We start from the raw sequence: 22,310 nt of genomic DNA, 5'->3' as shown, positions 1-22,310 counted from the left end.
CTGTCTTTAATGCTCAGGAGCTTGACAAGAATTTTTCTAGGCCTGCCACCTTCCTGGTACTGTCCAATTCTCTGGACGTGTTCAACGTTCATGTTTATCCCATCCAGGCCCAAGTCTTTTGAAATAATTTGTCTGACCTCTTTCTCATCTGCAATTCCGTTGAAAATGTTTGTTCCTCCGCACTGATTGTCAATGTAATTTAGTTTGGTGAACATACTGTCCAGTTCCTGCTTGGAATTCATTATAGTTGTTTAAAATGCATTTATCTTCGTCTCGAATCTCAGAGCATCCCATCTTGTTCTCTTCAAACTTTGCTTGAGTAAATTTCAAGCCCGTTTTCAACTCCTGCACATCTTTATAACACCATCTAACTCTTATTAGTCCATAATCAGCTGAATGAAACATTTCAAATAGTCCTGCTGCTGTATTAGCATTTCCTTATAAAAAAAATTCTGCTGCTCCATTAACTGTGCAAGTACACTCAGAGTGACCACGACATCATCCTCACTATGAGATACTTAGCGTTATTAGGAAGCATGGTTTATCTTAACTTGGATGTAGCAGGTGTTGAAAGTTTAAGGTGTTCGAGACCACTGGCTGGTGACGATCAATGTCCCTGGAGTTTGCTTGACGGCAATGATCTGTGTCGCAAACCGGTGGCTAGCCGACGGCTAGCTGCGGCTACTAGCCAGCGATGATCGACGCACTGTGGGCCCACCTGGCACAGGGGGTCAACGTACAGGTGTCTGTGCCAGCAACTAGTTGCCAAATAGCCGGCGATGGTCAGCTGTGGTGACTTGCCTGACGAAATAGCTCCTGCTCCAGATGGCAATGATGATCAAGATTACTGTTGTTCAGCAGAAAAGCGGCGCAGCTGCCCGCTGTGACTGTGTGTCGGGTGAATAGCCTGTCAATACTGAATATGTTCTGATTGTGCACCTGTTTGTGCTGCTAGTACAGATACATAAAAATATGAAGTGGATTTGCGTTTGTTATTATAGCCTTTTATTATTAGTTGCCGAACAGCACCCCCCAACCCACTGGGTTGCCGGTCCGCGAAAATTGTGGACTTGTGTAAACCGGTCCGTACTGGAAACAAGGTTGGGGACCACTGGTCTAAGGCCTTCCTCATGGGAGACTATGAGGGAGGCCACAGCGGCCTCTAATTAGCCATATGGTCCAAACCGATAGCTGCAGCATGCATGCCAGGGCACGGCCATTGGCCAAGGAGCAGAGCAAGATACCCTGTATCAAACCAGCAGGAATGAAGGTCCGCCAAATAGTGAAGAGACTCAGGGATTGAGCGTGAGTAAACGCCACATGATGTCAGAAGTGGGATTGACGACAAGAGAAAATAATTAACGACTGTTTTGAGTCACTGTGGAGAACTTTGGATTTCACGAAGCCCGCCACCTGGCTGGAGTGGAAACAAAGGTTTTCGCGGTACAGGGAAGCTACAATACGACGAGGAGTCTGTGCAAGTCAGTGCACTTATCTATTCAATGGGAGCGGAGGTCGAGCACATATTTAAATCATTCACCTTCGACAACGCCGATGTTGCAAGAAAATATGACACAGTGCTAGCGAAATTTGATGAACATTTCCATACTAAGACGTAATGTCATCTACGAGAGGGCTAAATTCCTACTCAAGGAATCAGCTCGCTGGTGAACTAGCTGAAAACTGTGACTTCAGAGTAGTTGTAGTCAAGTCATGTGGGGACATTCAACTAGGCCGAGCCACTGCTCGCAAGTTAGGCCTGATTAAACGCATAAAGCTAAATTAAGTTAACGTTTTTGGTGATGTGGGCTGACTAAAGGGCGACCCTGTGAGGATCGTGCTTAAAGAGGGAGCCAGACCCTAATGTGTAGCTACACCACGGCATGTTCCAGTCCCACTGTTGCCCAAAGTGGAGGAGGAATTAAGACAAATGGAAGCAATGGGCATAATTGAGAAGGTAACCCAACCAATTCAAACACAGAATACGCGTCGACTTAAAGAGGCTGAATGATTGCGTGGAACGTATGAAGGAGGATTGCGTGCTGCTGACTACCCTTATCACCCCACTGGGCAGGTATTATTTTAAAAGGCTTTCATTTGGCATCACATCCACACCCGAAATATTTCAAAGAAAATTGTCAGAACTACTGCAAGGGTATGCTGGTGTGATAGTCTATATTGATGGCATTTTGGTTTTTGGAAAAACATGCATGATGAGAGATTCAGCAGAGGGATGGGGTCCATCAAGCTCAATAAGGAAAAATTTAAGCTGTCACAGCCCGAGTTGGAGTTTTTGGGTCATCACAGGCATGAGCTCCCCGACAAGCATTGAGGAACTACGGCGCTTCTTAGGTATTATTGATTATGAATTTAGGGGTGGAATGGTTCACAAATTCCACAGTTTGGTTTGGTTTTGTGCTCACGGTTTTCAGTTCAGTTCGGTATGCAGTTTAAAAAAATATATTATGTCTTGGTAAAAGTAAAGTGCTAAATATTAAAGAATATTATTTATTAATTCACGGCTAATTATAATTATTGTATTATTATTTAAATTATTATTATATTTATGCCAGTGGCATATAGTGGCAGGCATAACAAATAACTGCTCTTCAATTGGATGGCAAAAGGTAAAACCAACCTGTGTGTACCTAATTAATTGGCCAAGATGACAGCCGACCCGGGTGGGCGAGGGGGAGAGAGTCCTTGGCGTACCTAATTAATTGGCCAAGATGGCCGCCGCCCTGGGCGAGCGGAGTGGCGAGAATCTTGGGGGTACCTAATTAATTGGCCAAGATGGCCGCCGACCAGGGTGGGCGAGGGGGAGAGAGTCCTTGGCGTACCTAATCAATTGGCCAAGATAGTAGTAGTAGTAATAGTATTTGCAATAGTAGTAGTCGTACATAGGCCAAGCCTTGAGTACACCAAGAAAAAAAGGGGGTGAGTTGAGCTCAACAGTGAGAGAGATGATTGGCTGAGGCAGTTGCTATGCAAAAGTGAGAGACCAGGCAGTATAGCTAAAAAAACACTATTTAAATAGCAGTCAATTCCATTTAATTAAAAAAATAATAATGTTGTGTTTTTTTTGAAAATGTATTTAAAAAAATGTAAATGAGCTGAACAGTTTAAAATTTAAACGACTGGAATCAGGCAAGAAATGTGGAAGTTAACCATAATCAACATCAACTAAAAGTATCTTACTGTCTGTCACAGGTCTACCCGTCTTCAGCCATTGAATGACCTGCTTAAGTCCAACACAGTATGGACATGGGGTCCTCCACAGGACCAGGCCTTTTCAGCTGTAAAAGCTCTGATTTCTTCAGCCCGAGCTCTGGCCTACTTCGACCCCAAAGGGCCCACTGTTGTGAGTGCCGCCGCGAGTAGCTATGACCTCGGAGATCTACTGTTGAAGGAGCATGACGGGGTACTGAAGCCAGTGGCATTCTGTTCCCGGACCCTGACAGGAGCAGAGATATGCTCAAATAGAAAAATAATGTTTGGCTGGAGTGTGGGCTTCGGAATGCTTTTAGCAGTATTTGTGCAGCTTAGAGTCATTCGAGCTCTACACAGACCACAAGCCTATGGTCTCTTTGATCAACTCAAAATACTTGGACACAACACCCCTCCGATGCCAACATCTTCTAAATAAGACTGATGAAATTTAACCCCATTGTTGTGTACATTCCAGGAAATAACCTGGTTGCATGACACACTGTTGAGGCACCCCTTGCAGAGCACAGAACCAAATGACCTGGTCCAGGCGTACTTGGATGCCATAGAGCTGAGTGTGGTGGTTGAGGAAGCCAGACTTGATTGAACATTAGATGGAGAGGGATGGCGAGTTGCAAGTCATCTTGAACTACACAAGAAATGGCTGGCCCGACCATATCAAAAGCACCGCTCTATCAGCCAAGCAGTATTTTCCCAAACGTGCAGGGATGAGTGAGCTGAATGGAGTACAGAGGCGTGGCACCCAGATCATCATTACATGCAGCATGCATGATGACATGCTTAAGAGAATACACCATGGTCACCAGGGCCTGACGAAATGAAGACAGCGCTGCAAAAATACTGTCTGCTGGCCATTCATCGGAAATAACGTGAGCGAGCTCATACAGCCTTGCCAACACTGCAATATCAATCGACCAAGCCAGAATAGGGAGGCTTTAACTCTTTTACTGCCAAACGTTATCCAAAAAATCAACCCTTAACAATCGAAAAGACAACCCCTACAGTGCTAGTCATTTTGAGCATTTTCACTCATCTTTCAAGGCAAACAGAATATTGTGTGCTATGACAACGTAATACATGAGGCAGAAACATTCTTATTTTTACATGGTTCATGTGTAAAATAACAAGGTATTAATGGCTTAAAGTTGTGATATTTTCAGACATTGATGCGGGCATAAGTAGAGATGTGCATGTGAATTTATAAGGGAGTATTATAAGGTGCAATCACAGTTACGGGTGCTATTTGTGTGTTTAACACACATAAGGCACACCGCACTATTGGGCGCAGGCGCGGTTAAACATACGCTAGCTCAAAACATATGGTAGCATGCTATTATGCTAAAACCTATGCTAGTGCTAGAGCATGTTTTTAAAAAGGCAGTGAGCGTAACAAAACTGAGTTCGGTTGAAGTAACAATGTAAACAGTGAGTTCAGTTGTACTTAAAGTATATAACAATGTACTCACGTTGCTTTTGATCAAGCCTAATCCACAAATCATATCAGATCTTCTGTATCAGAAACAAACAACTGGGCAAATTCTCCATCAAACACGTCTCATTGTCAGAGTCAGTCTCGTCGTGTCCTCGGAAATGGTGCTGGCTTTTGCGTTCGCCCAAGCATTCATGGTTGATTGACGAATTGTGGTGTAACTCGCACAGTGCTGCCTCCCAGTCTTGGTAAAGCTGTGTTGGCCAGCCTCCTCGAATGATAGCAAGCTCCGCGTTCATTTTCCAAACTTTATTTTTCACAGCAGATGAGAGATGTGCGCACATTTGAGTCACAGCGATAAGGAAGGAAAGGTGATATAGTCTTTAGTATGTGGTGTGATCTGTTTAGCTATACTGTGTAGACTTGCACTACTTCAAAGTGACTTTTGCAATGTCTGATGCTGTAAGTGCACGTTGTTCAATAAAGCATTTAAAAAAGAAAGGAAAAAAACGGAAACAATACACTACTGTATGTAGTAGTTTAGCCCTGACACCCCTTTATTTGGTATGTTCCATCTACCTCAACCCCTGAGCAAGCAAACCGTTCACTTTTGTAGGGAGCTGTCAATCAAACAATTAACTTGTAAGTGGCTCGTTAAGATCTGAAACAAGCAAAAAAGAAAATGATGAGGACACATGCTCACTGAACATGCATGCTTAAGCCCCATGGCATAAGTTTGAACACAAGTCACGACCGGCAGAGCGAACACCAGTGCGGGAAGGAGAGGGGGAGCAGTTGGAGAGGGAGAGAAGGAGGGGCTGTAGAACTCGCCACCAAGTTGACTCTTCCGTGCTCACGTCTGTCCTCAGTCAGGTCTGCCTTTCTTGTATATAAGCAATGTGTCGCGGGAAGTCCTCCCACACAGTTAGATTTTGGACCTTGGTCTAAACACACGACGCACCTCACTATTAGGCCCACAGTCGATTTTTGAGAAAATTTAGGACTTTAAGGTGCGCCTTATAGTCGTGAAAATACGGTAAGGCAGGTACCAGCTGTCAAACTTACCGTCCAGCACGGCGCTGAAGTTGGCTCCACGGTTGCGCTATTGTCAAATAATCTTTTCATTGTCTTATCAGCCGGTAGCCAGACACTTGGTGGTCATGCTAACAGGTAGCCGCTAACCACTTACGTCGGAAACTTCTGCCGTGTAAAATGACGGCGTAATTAATTAGCGGTTTTTTAGCGTCCTAAATTAGCGATTGAACACGAGTTAGGGGTAGCGTTGTGTAGAAGATGGTTGCAACTACAATGTCAAGCCAGCCATCACGCCACGACGTGGGCGAACTTCAAAGTAAAAGTGTACTAAGGCTATTTGCATTGCTGTCAATGTATTACTGTATTTGGTAAAACTTTTTTGGGAAGTTAGGCTTAGCGTGTTACTTTGAGTATGTTTCAGCTTCCTTGACATGTAATAATGGTATCAACTATGAATGCGCACTTTGTTGTTATTTTTTTCCTCACCAACCAATCCGCGGATCGGGCGTGATCCGAACCGTGGAGCCTGATCCGATCTGACCACGGATCAATTATGATCCGTTGCACCACTACTACGTAAACATGGATACCATATGAAATATTGTATTCTTTCAGTAGAAAAAAAGTATGATTCTACCTTATTCCGTTTTTTAGTAATCACCATTTGAAAATAGGTAATTTGAGTCACACCAAGTGAAAATGGAAAAAAAAAAGGACAAAACGAGCTTTTTGTGAAGTTACATTTTCTGCACAATAGTGACTTTGACACTAATATTTTGTTGTTTTGTGACGCTCTGTGAATTTGATTTAATGTGACAAACGCTTTGATAATTCATGTCATCCTTGAAAACATTTTATTTCCTAAGATTCACCGCGTTTTCATGTAATTTGATACACGGGAGACCATTAAAAGAGATACAATTTTGCCATCTGCTGGCCATAGTTAGTGGGTCTTTTTTTCCCCCACCCCATTCACAAACCAGAGCTGCACAAGACGTTGCGCTGCCCATTGAGAGAGAAAAAAACATAGTTGACGTCAATTGACGTTATTGGCGGTATTTGGTAGGCGTGTCTTTAACATCAATTACCGTTTTGGGCTGTAAAAGAGTTTTAATAACGACACCCTTGCCAGAGCTCCCATTGCAGGAAATTGCAGCCGATCTCTGGGTTAGGGTCACACATACCTTTTGTTGTTATTGACTATTTTTCAAGGTGGCTGGAAATTCAAAATTTACCAAAGACAAACAGTGAAACTGTTAATGAAAAGTGCCTTCAGTCGCTAGGGAATTCCTGAGGAGATCAGGGCGCACAATGGACCACATTTCTCTGCTGAACCGTTTAAGAAATTTGCAGCAGAGTTTGATTTTCAACATGTCCCTTCTAGTCCTCATTTTCCCCGTCAGCCTGCCCCAGGGCAGCTGTGTAATTTATCGCCACCGGAGTATGAATGTGAGAGCGCACGAATAATGTATCCACTGTAAGCCTCTTTGAGTGTCCAAAAAAGCGCTATATAAATCTAATGCATTATTATTATTACTATTATTATTAATGGCATGGCAGAAGATGCTGTCCAATCAGCCAAGACCATTCTGAGGCAGTAAGACCCTAACCTGGCGCTTCTAATGTATCGATCCACACCAACAGAGCCAATAGGGGAGAACCCTGCAAAACTCATGATGGGACAAAGTTTAAGTACAACTCTGCCAAACTTCAAGGAAAATCTGAAACCCACCTGGCCTGACCTTGAGAGAGTGAGACAGAATGACCAGCGAGCCAAGCTGTCATACGAGAAATTCTACAACCGCCGGTATTCAACAAAGCCATGACCATGTTTCTCTTAAAATTGACGGTGAGAAAACATGGGACACAAGAGCTGTGGTGCAACAGGAGGAGCCGACGCCACGGTCATTCACATTGCAAACAGACTGAGAACCGCAGGAACATCCAGCAGGAGAATAAAGAAATTCTTGCTGACTCCTGAATGTCTCCTTCTGTGCCAACACATCCTGGGACAGTCTATCAAGAACCCAAACAGCCCCATCAGAGTCACCACACCCAGACACTGTCCAACAAGAGCCAAAGATCAGCCCACCTGTCGTCACCAGGAGTGGAAGAGTGGTGAAGCCTAACAGATGTTATGATAGCTAGTTAGAGATGGGTGGCATTTTGAGCAGAATAATCCATGCCTCCATTCTCATAAAGGATCATGGTGGTCCACTTTAAGGTGCACTTTAGATTACCGTAATTCTGGCAACGTTTGTGATATCTGAAAAATTTGAAAGCTAAGACCTTGTTTTTTACAGAAAAGGTGCTGTTATTACGGTAATTCCAATCGTGCCTCTCACGGGAGCCTGGGAAGTTACAGTGAAAGAGTGTAGAGAGAAACACAGCGGGGGGAGTTTCTGACGTCACATTTCTACATCAATTTTAACAAAAAATTTTAACAAGATGGTATGTTGCCTATATCGACACTAGTATTACATGGTAGCTTTCTATAGAACCGTTCACCAAGTCTGTGACTTTGTAGTACATACGTAATTGTGTGAAATCTGCATTGTTGGTGACGTTTTTCTATAACAGTTATGTGTTGCCACGTCTTATTTGTATTTTCAGAGTGTATGCCTTGTTTGTACTTTACAGTGTGTGTAACTAGCTGAATATTCAGTTGTTTTGTGATGAGTGACATACATTGCAATAAAAATGTCTCAGAAAGTAAAAAATATAAAAATAAATGTGGAAATAAATACAAAAAATATATATATAAATAGATTTAAGTATAAATCAATAACTAAACAGGCTTTGCTCTCATATTTATTTATTTCACGCTGCAAAGGCTTTCAGCATGAAATGCATCATGAAATGTTATTCACATTAGGGGGCGGTCCCATGCGTGTCTTGGTTTGAACTCCAACAAGTAACTTGTCAAATTCTGCAAAAAAAATTCTCTCCACAAATATATGCATTACTATTAAATATATTACTACTAAATGTTGACGTGGACGTGTCTGCGTCACTGTGACTGGAATTCCCCCAGTACAGGCTTTTAAAGTAAAGGGCGGTTCATTAAGCAGGTGTTAAAAAAAATGTGTGGCGTTTTAGGAACTTTAAATTAACTCAAAATTAATGCACTCATTTTGACAACCCTCATATATGAGCTTGATCCAGTGTCCCTTTTTTCCACAAATCCAAGGTGGCAACCCTACCTGAGGCTAAAACCAAAGGGTGGCAGGATTTTTTACTTTCTGGACCTGGATTTGGCATCTCTGAATTGAATTGCCTTATCAGCAAATTGGAATTGGTGTCCTTATTTTTGTCTTTGTCCTGGTACATCCGGTGGGATGGGGTGCAAGCCTTTTCAGCTTTTTTGCCCCCATTGTGTTGACAAAATACATCTCCCTTCCTTTATTCCTGTACCTTTTAGATTCTGTGTGCAGCTTGTCTTCTTTCAGTCTGCTTGCATGAGATTTTGACCAAATCAATCACAAGACACAAAAAGCACATACGTGGTACCAGGCCACCATCATAGGTGTAAATTACGGAAGTTGAGATGCAATGTCTAATGTGACATGCATCAAAGTATCGCAGTGAAACAGGCGCTAAATGCCACCCCCATCCATCTATTTTATGTACATGATTTTTTTCTGTTCAATCATTAAAGGTTTAACGTTCAGGAATGAAATGTTTTCTTTCCTTAATGTTCATTTACCATTGTGTTTTTAGTTTTTCATCAATAATTTTGTCAGTGTTTGTATGTTTAGTAGTTTACCTTGTCAAGCATGTGATCTCGCTCTTCTTCCACAGCAGAACACCAAGCTGTCATATCGTTCTTTGTCTTTTGAGTCACTGTGACCACTGTCACATCAGAGCTTGGAGCCTCAGGAAACAGGTATTGCAAATCTGGTTATCACAAAATTAAAATAATTAAAAACACTAGTAACAATGCTTAGGACCACATGATATTCTTGCTGTTTAAAAAAAAATAATCACAAAAAGGAGAGAAAACACATGATAAACTAGAGCTGCGGGCAGCTATAAAGGGCCCTCACAGCCCGAGCCACTTTGGGGTACTTGCACATTTGGGGTACTGGCACGTTTGGGTAGTTGCATATTCGAAGCAGAAATTATTTGAAAATGGCATAATAAACCTTTACATATTATGGATTTTTTTTTTTTTGCCAGGTGTGATGAGTGTGCAAAGCTCAATGAGTTTTGGTCAATGTTAAGACAATCAGCCTCTGTTTTATTTTTTGGCAGTGAGTAATAAACCAAATCAAATAAATGACTTAGTAATGACACTAACAAAAGTATCAACATTTTGTACAAATATGAAAATACCATGTGTGGGGTGATTTTTTTTGTCGACCCCAAGGGCTAGGTGGCGCTATATTTATGACTGACTATTGTAATAGAGTTATTACCTTCAGAGTTATTAAGCATTTCCTCTTTTTTTGATGAAAGAAATACTAACTAACGGCAACATTTGAGACCCCGCCCTTGTCATATAGTATTTCCCCTCCGACCGGATCCCAAGGCGTTTACAGGCCAGCCGAGAGACATAGTCTCTCCGGCGTGTCCTGGGTTGTCCCCGGGGCCTCCCCACACCTCTCCAGGGAGGCGTCCGTCCAGGAGGCATCCGAACCAGATGTCCGAGCCACCTCAACTGGTTCCTCTCAACGCGGAGGAGTAGCGGCTCGACACTGAGTCCCTCCCGGATGACCGAGCTTCTCACCCTAACTCTAAGGGAGACTAGGGGTGTGAATTGCCTAATACCTGGCGATTTGACTCGTATCACGATTCATAGGTCACGATTCGATTCAATACCGATTAATCCCTATACAAATCTATAAATTAAATATTGCGGGGGGTTTTTTTTACTCAAATTTAGAAAATACTATTCAGTAAACTTGTACACTGTAAGAGTTGTATGAAAATTTATTTATTTATCTGAAAATTCAGGCTTATAACTGAGCCACTGCATTTAACAAACAGGTTGCAGTCTGTTTCATGTTTGAACAGCACTGAAATTAAATATTAAGGCTTAATGTTCCATTAATATAACATTCTTCCATGCTTATTGTGTGAATACTAACCCTCAGTAAGACGTTTTGTTGAAAATTCCCATAAAAAATGTATGTTTAAAAATCGATTCGGCCGCATATCGAATCGATTCGAGAGTTGCGTGCTGTAATATCTGTAATATATTGCCGAATCTATTTTTTCTAACACCCCTACCGGATACCCCGCGGATGAAACTCATTTCGGCCGCTTGTATCCAGGATCTTGTTCTTTCGGTCACGACCCACAGCTCGTGACCATAGGTGAGGGTAGGAACGTAGATCGACCGGTAAATCGAGAGTTTGCCTTTCTGCTCAGCTCCTTCACCACAATGGACCGATACAGAGTCCGCATCTCTGCAGACGCTGCACTGATCTGTCTGTCGATCTCCGGCTCCAACCTACCCTCACTCGTGAACAAGACCCCAAGATACTTGAACTCCTCCACTTGGGGCAGGGTCTCGTCCCACTCCACCCTTTTCCAACTGAGGACCATGGTCTCGGATTTGGAGGTGCTGATTTTCATCCCAACCGCTTCACACTCGGCCACGAACCGCTCCAGCGAGAGTTGGAGATCACGGCTTGAAGAAGCCAACAGCACCACATCATCTGCAAAAAGCAGAGATGCAATGTTGAGGCCACCAAACCGGACCCTCTCAACGCCTCGACTGTGCCAAGAAATTCTGTCCATAAAAGTTATGAACAGAATCGGTGACAAAGGGCAACCTTGGCGGAGTCCAACCCTCACTGGAAACAAATTCGACTTACTGCCGACCAAACTCTGACATCGGTCGTACGGGGACCGAACAGCCCGTATCAGGGGGCTTGGTACCCCATACTCCCAAAGCACCCCCCACAGGACTCCCCGAGGGACACGGTCAAACGCCTTCTCCAAGTCCACAAAGCACATGTGGACTGGTTGGGCGAACTCCCATGCACCCTTGAGGACCCTGCCGAGGGTGAAGATCTGGTCCACTGTTCCACAGTCGGGAACAAAAACCACACTGCTCCTCTTGAATCCGAGATTCGACTTCCTGACGGGCCGTCCTCTCCAGCACCCCTGAATAGACCTTACCAGGGAGGTTGAGGAGTGTGATCCCTCTATAGTTGGAACACACCCTCCGGTCCCCCTTCTTAAAAAGGGGGACCACCACCGGGACTGTTCCCGATGTCCACGCGATGTTGTAGAGGCGTGTCAACCACAAAAGCCCCACAACATCCAGAGCCCTTAGGAACTCCGGGCGGATCTCATCCACCCCCGGGGCCCTGCCACCGAGGAGCTTTCCAACCACCTCAGTGACTTCAATCCCAGAGGGGAGCCCACCTCGGAGTCCCCAGACCCTGCTTCCTCAAAGGAAGACGTGTCGGTGGAATTGAGGAGGTCTTCGAAGTATTCTCCCCACCGATTCACAAAGTCCCGAGTCGAGGTCAGCAGCACCCCATCTCCACTATACACAGTGTTAATGGCGCACTGCTTTCCTCTCCTGAGACGCCAGATGGTGGACCAGAATTCCGTCCGAGTTTTTGCCTCAGCGACCGCCGAAGCTGCATTCCGCTTGGCCAGCCGGTACCGGTCAGGAGCCTCCGGAGTCCCACAGGCCAAAAAGGCCCATTAGGACTCCTCCTTCAGCTTGACAGCATCCCTTACCGTTGGTGTCCACCAGCGGGTTCGAGGATTGCCGCCACGACAGGCACCAACCACAATGGAAGCGCGGAACATGGTCCACTCGGACTCAATGTCCCCCGCTTCCCTCGGGATAAGGGAGAAGTTCTGCAAGTCCCCAAAAATGAGATCAGTTACCAAGAAGAAGAAGAAGAATTCTTATAATAATTATAATAATAATACGAACGAAAAACAAGAGGAACCTCGCAGCGGTAGCTACTCGGGCCCTAATAATAATTCTTACAAAAACAAGGGGACCTCGCAGCGGTAGCTCATCGGGCCCTAATAGTAATAATACGAATGAAAAACAATAGGGACCTTGCAACGGTAGCTGCTCGGGCCCTAAAAATCAAGGTAAACAGGAGGCAATCACTTCTTTATATTTTTCCCACTTCAAAGAGACATGCATGTGCAAATTACATTCTGAGAAGTACATCAACTTTTGCGTCAACATCTTCTGCAAAGTGTAAGAATAGAGACTTTAAGTAGATGACCAGAAAGTTCCAAAAGGAAGTGAACAAGTTATAAATAACCTAAAAGGCTCTTTGCTGTTTCCCATACTGACAAGCGGTCAGACTGGACCGAGCTGCGCGGATTGCTCTGCCAGAAAATGTGTATTTTTCAGCTTTTTGTAAAGTGCAGCTAGAACAATGTTTTTCTCTACTAGCCATACGCAAAAATAGTTAACTAAAGACAGATAAAAAAGGAACGCACTTGTGCCATGCTAGGGAGAAGCTATTGAGCAATCTAAATTCTCAGAATAGCCTAACTGTTTTTAGTCAAATTAGATTATCGTGTGACTAGGAGACCTGATCAGTCGTTTATCCACCTAAATTGAATTATATCACTTTACAGTAGGGATGCATGATAATGCTATTTTCAACCGATACCGATAAACCAATAATTTAGAAAGTGCCAAAGTCAATAACCGATAAGTAAGCCTAAAAGTGTTAATTAACTTGAATACAAATATACTTTCAAGTCCTACTATAAGTCTAACATGTACAAATATATTGAAACATTGTGTAAAGCACCATGAAGATGACTTTTATTGATATCTCTGCTTCAAAGACAACCAGGTACTCATTTTGAGTTTGCCAAAACAAAACAGTCATGTTTTAAAAATGCAACAAAAAACTGCAAGGGTAACATTTTGGGCAGACACAGTAAAGAAAGCCCACACTGGCGACTGCCATGTCCCCATGATGCATCTTCTGTCAACACGAGGTCGCGGGCATTATGACAAATATGCAACACTACCATAGGAGAGGGGAGGGGTTGAGGAGCTTGGCACAACTTGAGCCACAACCACAACAGGTGGACCAACTCGGCAAGTATATTATTATCTGCGGATTTCTTTATTATTTGGTTTATCTGTATGACATCAAATTAGTCGATAGTTGCTGATAATTATCGCCCACCGATATTATCGTGCATCCCTACTTAAAGGCATTTTACCCATGACTTTGTAGCAATTGGATGTTGCTACCCCTAACCACCGCAAATTTGAGTTGAATTGTTCTTTGACGCTGGATTGAAACATATTTTCTTAGAACCTGTGTAAGTAGAATGACTTCAAATTGACAGCAATTTTTGGTTTGGTAAGATTTTATTCTTTCTCTTTTTATTTATTTATTTATTAACTCTTTGACCGCCATAAACGTTTTACAACGTTTAGCATAAACCTACGGAAGGGCGCCGAGGACGTTAAAAGACGTTCACTATGTTTTTTTTGTTTTTTTTTGGAAACGGGTGGAGGAAAGCCTTGGGCAGCTGTGCTGAAAGTATCAAGCTGATCTGGTTAGTATAATGACTCGTTTTGGCCCCTAGATGGCAGCGATGACTCTCTTTGCACAAGGTTGGGTGGGCCGCCCACCGTGGGCGTCAGTAGAAGACGTGAGGCGGAGCTAGAGTGTTGAGGAGACAATGGCTGATGAAGCCACAATGGCTGATGAAGCAACCGGTTGCAAGCAGCTCACGCTTGAGCATTTTTTTCAAAGACGGAAAGCATCGATCAATACTAAAAAGCGCATTGATGTCGATGATGATGATGACTCCGAGCTTGACGCCAAAGTTGGAAGCCTTGACGCGACCGTTATGATCACGTAGTAAGACTCACCGGCTAAGCGCGGCTAGCGCTGCTAACGCCGGAAAACGCGCACAATAACCGACCGGGTACTTCTACACAATCGGACATTCGATCGGGCGATGGAGAGACCAATGCAGATTGATGATGATGGTGATGGTGAATCCCGAGGTTGACGCCACAGTTGGACGCCACAGTTGGACGCGGCCTTTATTCTCACGTCATAAAGCATCACCGGCTAGCTCTGCTAACGCCGGAGCTGCACATGCGGACATTTTGTCGGACAATGAAGAGTACCCCGAGTCCAATGCATATTCATCGGAGGAGCGGGTACAGTCTGATCACGGAGAAGACACTGTTTCTGGACTACGATGCCACCATGAATGGAGTGGATAAAATGGATCAGAACATCTCTTACAACCCGGTGTAGCAACTGAAGGACATGAGGAAGCCAGACGTAACACCACCGTAACGTAACCGTAGCATGATCCTGATATTAGACTTGATGGCAACACACACTGCAGTATATACTTGCTATTCCCCGGAAAAAACGGCCTGCAAGAAAGTGGAGCACGCGAAGAGGCAATCTGTTGTGCAAATGCTGTTGCGTCTCCTTGCACGCAGGAGAGTGTTACACAAAAAGAAAAACTGTAGTTGAAACATCCACATAATTGTAAATAGTACCACAGTTGCACACATTTGTAAATAGTTTGCCAAATTGTTGTGTCAAATTGTTACACTGTTGAATGTAAATAAACGTATTTTGCTATCAAAAAACACTTTTTCATTGTTGGTGGTAGTGTTTTACATAAGTAAAGCACTGTTTAGATGTTTGTGGCATCATTCATGGAAAAAAAAGGTGTCAAATTCACTAGAGTGCATGAAATAATATTGTTTCACTAAAAGCTTGATTTCTCCGTATTTTGGTCCAAAACAAGAGCATTTGGGTGAAACTAACCATTTTCTATTGTTGATTACTGAAAAACGGAATAAGGTAGAAACAAACTTTTCTGATGACAGATGAGACTTCAATCTTTCATTTGGTAGTATGTGTGTTTCCATAGTCCAAACAGAACATTTTCTGTGGACCTTGAAAGATCAGTCAAAATGCTTAAATCGGCTGGCACTGACGGCATCCCTTTTCTGAAAACGTCTGGCAGTCAAAGAGTTAATTTTTGCTATCATAACTTTTGGGCTACTTTTGCTATTAAATCTTCTATCTTAAATTTAGACCTATTTTTGTCATTTGTATTGAATTTTTCCACGTAACTCATTTGCTCCCAAAAACATATACAATTTTAAAAGTTTTAAGTGTCCCAAAGACGTATTTATAAATTTTTTGTTTTGTTTTTTATGCTAGGGCATAAAAAAGGCTTTGATGAAGCCTCTCAACTGTAGAGAACAGTTGAAGAAATTGTAGTTATTACAAAAACGGCCAGCAGGTGGCAGCAGAGCAAAATAGATCAACCACGGCCATGTTGAAAAAAGCTCATTTACCCACAGTTCTAAACAGATTTGTGAATAATGATGAAACTTAGCTATACAGGGAGTCCTCGAGCTATGTCGCACGAGACCTACGTCGTTTCGACTTTACGGCGCAGGTCGCACGCTAACTTGAGGGCTCCCTGTATTCTAATGCTAATTGCTGCAAAACGGAAACAGAAACTTTTTTTCCTGATGAAAGAAGACTCTAATCTTTTCTTTTGGTAGGTCCCATGTTTTTATAGCAATTGTAACGAATATTGCCCGTCACCCTCAATTTTTTTATTTTATTTGCCTTTTTAAACATTCCCCCTGGGGAATGTGTGTGTGTGTCTTAAACCTATTTTTTTTAGTTAAAAAAGAACTCTTTGAAGTTCCCTCCAGCAGGGACTGGATTTCCTTTTACAACCCACAGGAAACACATAGCTTAGCGCCTACGGACCGGAAAGCCTGTTTAGCAAGCAATAAGCAATAAGCAATAAGCAATAAGCAATAAGACTGCTTACCAGTCCCCAGACCATCTTTTATGGTCTGGTCTATCCACAGGAATCAGCCATGTGTTGTTGGAAACAACGCCCCTTGGAAGTTATACGGTACAACAGTGCCCTCCAGCGGTCACTATCTGTTATCCTCAAGAATCCTGCCGCTCCTAATTAATCTGAAGTTTACATAATTCGGGACATAAACGGACTCTATGTGCTTGACTGACTTCTGTTGTTTAGCTTTGTACACAACCTATATGTCTATCTCATATGAATGATGTGTGTAACTTCTGTAGCCACCCAAGTTTAGCTAATTAGTAAGCTTAACGGATTCAATAACTTTATTATCGCGGTTATGTTTGAAATGTGTTCAGAATGATAAATGAAGCACCTGGCTTGTCAATTCTGATAAAAAAATTATCAAATGCTATCACAAAAGCTTGGTCTAAGTCGACCAAGTCTGCTTCATGCGCACGGAAGAGGCAGGACCAAACTGCCGGCCCCCTGGGACGCAGTTTAAAAGCCAGCGCGCGAAGGAACTTAACTTCTCCTGACCATCACGAGAAACGTAGTTCGCCAAACACGCTGAGAGCAACCACGCGGCTTCTTTCTTTGAGCCCCGGACTTGAGCCACAGCGCGCGCCCCAAAGCGCGCGTCACGCAAGTACTCACAGCCACACTGCGAATCCCCAAAGCGCGCGTCTGTTCCTGCCAAGAGCCGACCCACCTACCTTCCGCTCTCTGAATCACGCAGCGCCCCGACGACCCGGTTCCACGACGGCTGTTAAGCACCATGCCGCTGCGCGCCAGCGACCCCTTTCTGTTCCAGCCGTGCGCCCGAGACGCCCCGCCGCGCCCAAACCAACTGCCTGCGGCCTCTCAACCGCGCAAGCACATCACCACTAACCGGGACGTGCGCCCGCCAAGGACCTGCCGCGGCCTCCACGCCGTGCGTGCACCTTGCCACCAACCGGAGACCTGCAGCGGCCTCTCAGCCGTGCGCCCATCACCGACCAGCAGCCAGAGACTCCAGGGCAGCATTCCAGCTGCGCGTGCGCCGACCGCCCAGATCGCATCCAATGGAGTTTTCTTCAACTGAGGGTCGACGCTCGTCGAGTCCCTCTCTCTCCCGTATATCTGAAGCAGTCCGTGAGTGCACCTTCATTGCAATCTGACCATATACTACTGGTGCAACGCTTTATTCAAATATAAAAGGATTGACAGGGCAAAACCCTTCCATCTCTAATCCCCATCTACCTTTTTTTATCTTTTATCTTGCATGTTTGCTTTTTATCTTTGATTCGCATTTTTATTCCGTTTCATTAATAGGTTAGGCTGTGACTGATATATGTGTGTGTTTACTAAATAAATTTGTTGTCTAGAAATTCAATTTCTGCCGAATCGTTTGTGTTTACTGAGTGGATTAGTAATTCTCTTATTAAAGCAAAGAACTCCATGATTAACTAAAGTAGCAACTTCAGATTATGAATACTTAATAGGATTTTTATCGTTTATTTTGTTCCTACAAACAAGCAAAGTCAACGTGGTGCCCCAGAAGTTGCCCCTCAGTACCGTCTAAATTTCTCATAAGCCATTATGGCAACCCAAATAGTCGCTACACAATATTCTGTGGGCCTTGCAAAATCATTCAAAATCCAGTAAAACATTTTAGGGGGTTGCTTCAGTGAAAATGGCTGGGAGTGAATGAGTTAAAGAGAATAAATGTTTGCTGAGCCTCAATTCACTTTTTTTTGTTGTGTGTGTCAGTGAATTACCTTGCTTTAGTTTTTCAGGGCATGACTGTATGACACATTCCACAGATGACTTGTCAAAATCCTGGTTTGCTTTAATGGTATTGTGATTCGTCTCATCCTGCACATTCATAAACACAAACACACGAAAACACATACACACACAAAGGTTTATATTTTTGTTCAGTGTAGTTTTGCTGTGATTCAAAATTTCAATTACAGGTGAATAGTGCTAAAACATCACATACCACTGCCCTGAGACAACAATTAGAGGAAACAATCTTGACTTTTCGAAATACTATAAAACGGGGGCGGGGCATCAAATTTTCTTTTTCATATTTGCTTCGCCACAAAGGAGGAAATATTTACTAACTCCCGTGTTCATGTGCCAAAAATGACCAAACTTCACATGTATATTATTTGTAGGGCCCGACCGATTAATCGGCTGCCGATTAGAATCAGCCGATTATTGCCCTTCAAACATCGGCCAAAACAATCGGCCAGTTGGGCCAACTGGCCGATTATTTTCCCCTTAACGCTATCATTGAAGAAAACCGAAGTTTCCGACTCTGTGAAAGTACCCTGAATGCACCATTTTGTTTGCGTAGCATTAGCAACTAGCAAGTGTGTAGCGTGGTGTTATTCTGGTTATCTGTTGTCCCTAAATGTCCTTTAAGATGTTTAATGACGCCCCAGTTGGAGTGTTAAACTAAATACATGAGGCTAAGAATTACATCCAATGTATATTTAAATACAAAAAAGTATTAGTTTTAAAAACATCGCTAGCATAGCGCTAATGCTAAAAGCGAATTGGGGATCCCATTCAAATGCTAACAGGATGTTAGCATCGACTTCGGGAGTGTTTTTCCTTCAAGTAACGAATATTTACACACAAATGCTGTGGGAACACATACCCACAGGTGAGATAACACTACGCAAAGGCACCCAATGTGTGAAAAACAAGTTATTTTAATATAATTCAATCACACTTTCTCCTGTACTCACTTTAACTGTGTACAGCATTAAATTAATTTGATGCATTAAATATATAATTTTAAATAATCAGCAATCGGTATTTTTTACCCGCCAAAAATCAATATCGGACCAAAAAAATGCATATCGGTCGGGCCCTAATTGGTAGTCATGACCTGAAGGCATTTACAATGGTCCCTTACTTTTCGCGGGTGATATTTTCTAAAGTCACGGTTTCGGATCGGATCACGGATTTGAGTCTAGGATCGGATCGTTTTTCGGATCAGGAAAAAAAAAGGCAAATACTACTTTGTCTTAATTCATTCTGTAAAACGCTTTCCCCCCCATTAAAAAAAAAATCTATTCAACATGTTTAGGCCGTAAGATTTAGGAACACAACTTTAAGTGCAATATGAGGCAGAAACATTCTTATTATGTACATGGTCCATATGTAAAATAACAAGGTATTAATGGCTTAAAGTTGTGATATTTTCAGACATTGATGCGGGCATAAGTAGAGATGTGCATGTGAATTTTGGTGGCGATTGGCCATAGTTTTCTAACATTAAGCCATGTCAAGGTTTTTCTCTATAGTGAATGTCTGTGTAAGTACAGTATCGGCCATTTTGGACAGTCACGTGATCATTGTGACGTATCGGGTGCATTAAACAAGCGAAGTATAACATCCCTTCCAATGACTACAAAGAGTCTCACGAGGAATTATTGCATCCCACGGCAGACATACACAAAGGTGGAATTACACCCTATAGCAAAGAAGCACTTCTTCAAAAGCCATACAGCAACGGGGGACTCAACAAAGATTTGTGTCCAACCAAAAGTAGAGTTGAAACTGTGGTTTGATAAGGACGACGTATTCAGCCGGCCCGTAGCGACTAGAAGTTAGGGACCGTCTAAACATTGCGTAATACAGAGGCTCAAATTAACAGTCAAGTCACCATTGACATTGGTCACTCTGGATGTAAGTTGTGGATGGTCCCGAACCTGGAGGGTGACTTTCACTCTGCCAGGACAGCTACCTTGTATATGTTGTGTGCTCAGCGCGCTTAAGCCTACATTAGGAAAGGCTACAAGCCCACCGCCCCACTTCCACATAATTGCATTCAGTTTTTATTCACAATTTGTATGGTGTCCCAACTTTTTGGGAATTGGGTTTGTAGATGCAGGGACAATATATCTTGTAATGGCAAAGGTAAAACTTGTTTATCATGTAACTGACGTATTTTTTACACACACCGTCCTTTATTGAATTCATATGGAACTAAGTGAAGTCTGTGTGTATGCAGTTGGCGTGGACGGTAGTTATGTGGCTCGTTAATGTGCTTTGAAACACGCTGTTAACACATTTATAACCTCTTTTACAATGTTTCTTAGCGTATGTTTGCTAGTAAAATATATGAGCAGTGATCTACTAACCCCGTACAAAATGAGCGCTGCATATCCATGAATACTTTGAAGGCTGCCAGTCCTTTCACTTGCTATCCATCGCTGTCTTCTTTCTTCATTAGCAGGTATGTGATAAAAAGTTTGGTTTACACCTTTGTCTATTAGCACAAGCTACCGCACAACAAGATATGACCATTTTAGAAGATAATTGATTATATTACTACATACAGAACTACACACTTTCCGAGCTTCAACTGTTTCGATAGGGGGCATTCCCATGGAAAATGTCAATAGAGGGATCAGACTCCTCAGCCTCCCTTCATGGGGTGCTGGAGTTAAGGGTCCGTCGGGAAATCGAATCTCGGATACAGGAGGAGCAATTCTGTTCATAACCTTTATGGACAGAATATCTAGGTGCAGCCGAAGCGTTGAGGGGGTCCGGTTTGGTAGCCTCAGCATTGCAGATAATGTGGTGCTGTTGGCTTCTTCAAGCCGCGATCTCCAACTCTCACTGTGTGAAGCGGTTGGGATGAAAATCAGCACCTCCAAATGCGAGACAATGGCCTACAGTTGGAAAAGGCTGGACTGCCCCCTGCGGGTAGAGGATGAGATCCTGCCCTAAGTGGAGGAGTTAAAGAAACTTGGGGTCTTTTTCACAAGTGAGCAGGATGCAGCCGGAGATCGACAGACAGATCAGTGCAGCGTCTGCAGAGATGCGGACTCTGTATCGGTCCATTGTGGTGAAGGAGCTGAGCAGAAAGGCAAACTCTCGATTTACCGGTTGATCTATGTTCCTACCCTCAGCTATGGTCCCGAGCTGTGGGTCGTGACCGAAAGAACAAGATGCCGGATACAAGCAGCTGAAATGAGTTTCCTCCACAGTGTGTCCGGGTTCTCGCTTAGAGATAGGGTGATAGATCCTGGACGCCTGCCTGGAGAGGTGTTCCGTGCATGTCCCACTGGCAGGGGGGCCCGGGGACGACCCAGGACACGCTGGAGAGACTATGTCTCTCGGCTGGCCTGGGAACGCCTTGGGATCCCGCCGAAGGAGCTAGTCGAAGTGGCTGGGAAGACGGAAGTCTGGGCTTCCCTGCTACAGCTGCAGCCATTGCGACCCGACTCCGGATATGCTTCAGTAATGGATGTATGTATGGATAGATAGAAGGATGAATGGATATTATTATTGAATTCAGTGACCTCAAGTTTAGATTAAGAGCAAGTTGAACGTGCTTGCTGGAAGGGAAAAAGGGAGCACTGGGAGACAGGAGGTGCCCCAGAACCCCAGGCCCGGCGGGAAAAGGTCCCGGTTGTCACGCCGGCGTGCCGAGTGAAAATGAACCCTATTACTGTTACTGGAGAGTTCGCCAGTCGGCGAGCTGGCGAACTCTACCCCTACACCGTGGATGTGACCCCACCCAGTGTATATACAAGTGTGTGTGTGTGTGGTGCATTAAAATTGGGAGCAGGTGAGATGGAGCAGAGGGAAATTATATCCCCCCCCCGCTCCAATCCACCTGCTTCCCAGAGGTGTGTTGGTAAGTGTATATGGAGCATAAAAAAAAAATAAGGGGGCATGGTGGCGAGGCGGGGGAACAGATGGGGGACCGCAGCACTGCTTAATACTGCGGTCTACCCTGAGCGATGGCTCCCCACCCCGATTGACCCGCCCCTCCAAGTTGTGGAGTGCATTAAAATTGGAGGGGAGTTGCAGCCGTGCCCCCCCC

General features: G+C 43.8%; 1 protein-coding gene across 8 annotated transcripts in view; it reads right to left on the bottom strand.

Annotated features, from left to right (window-relative positions):
* Nucleotides 1-22,310, bottom strand: part of mmadhcb (metabolism of cobalamin associated Db) — a 103,205-nt gene that overhangs the window by 53,787 nt on the left and 27,108 nt on the right. For all 8 annotated transcript variants that reach the window (XR_015096660.1, XR_015096658.1, XR_015096659.1 and 5 more), the window contains exons 5-6: nt 18,235-18,331; nt 9,459-9,589 (exon numbers count right to left, since the gene is read on the bottom strand). Coding sequence is in view for 2 of the 8 variants with exons in the window: in XM_086090909.1 (XP_085947035.1) it covers nt 9,459-9,589; nt 18,235-18,331 (228 nt within the window). In the remaining 6 variants the exon portion in view is untranslated. The remainder of the gene's footprint in view (nt 1-9,458; nt 9,590-18,234; nt 18,332-22,310) is intronic.

The sequence above is a fragment of the Leptonotus elevatus genome, chromosome 12, assembly GCF_054856555.1.
Source record: "Leptonotus elevatus isolate MCC_2025b chromosome 12, RoL_Lele_1.0, whole genome shotgun sequence".
NCBI classification, from domain to species: Eukaryota; Metazoa; Chordata; class Actinopteri; order Syngnathiformes; family Syngnathidae; genus Leptonotus; species Leptonotus elevatus.
Note: the sequence above shows the minus strand (reverse complement) of the source record. Positions and strands in the feature narration are given on the sequence as shown.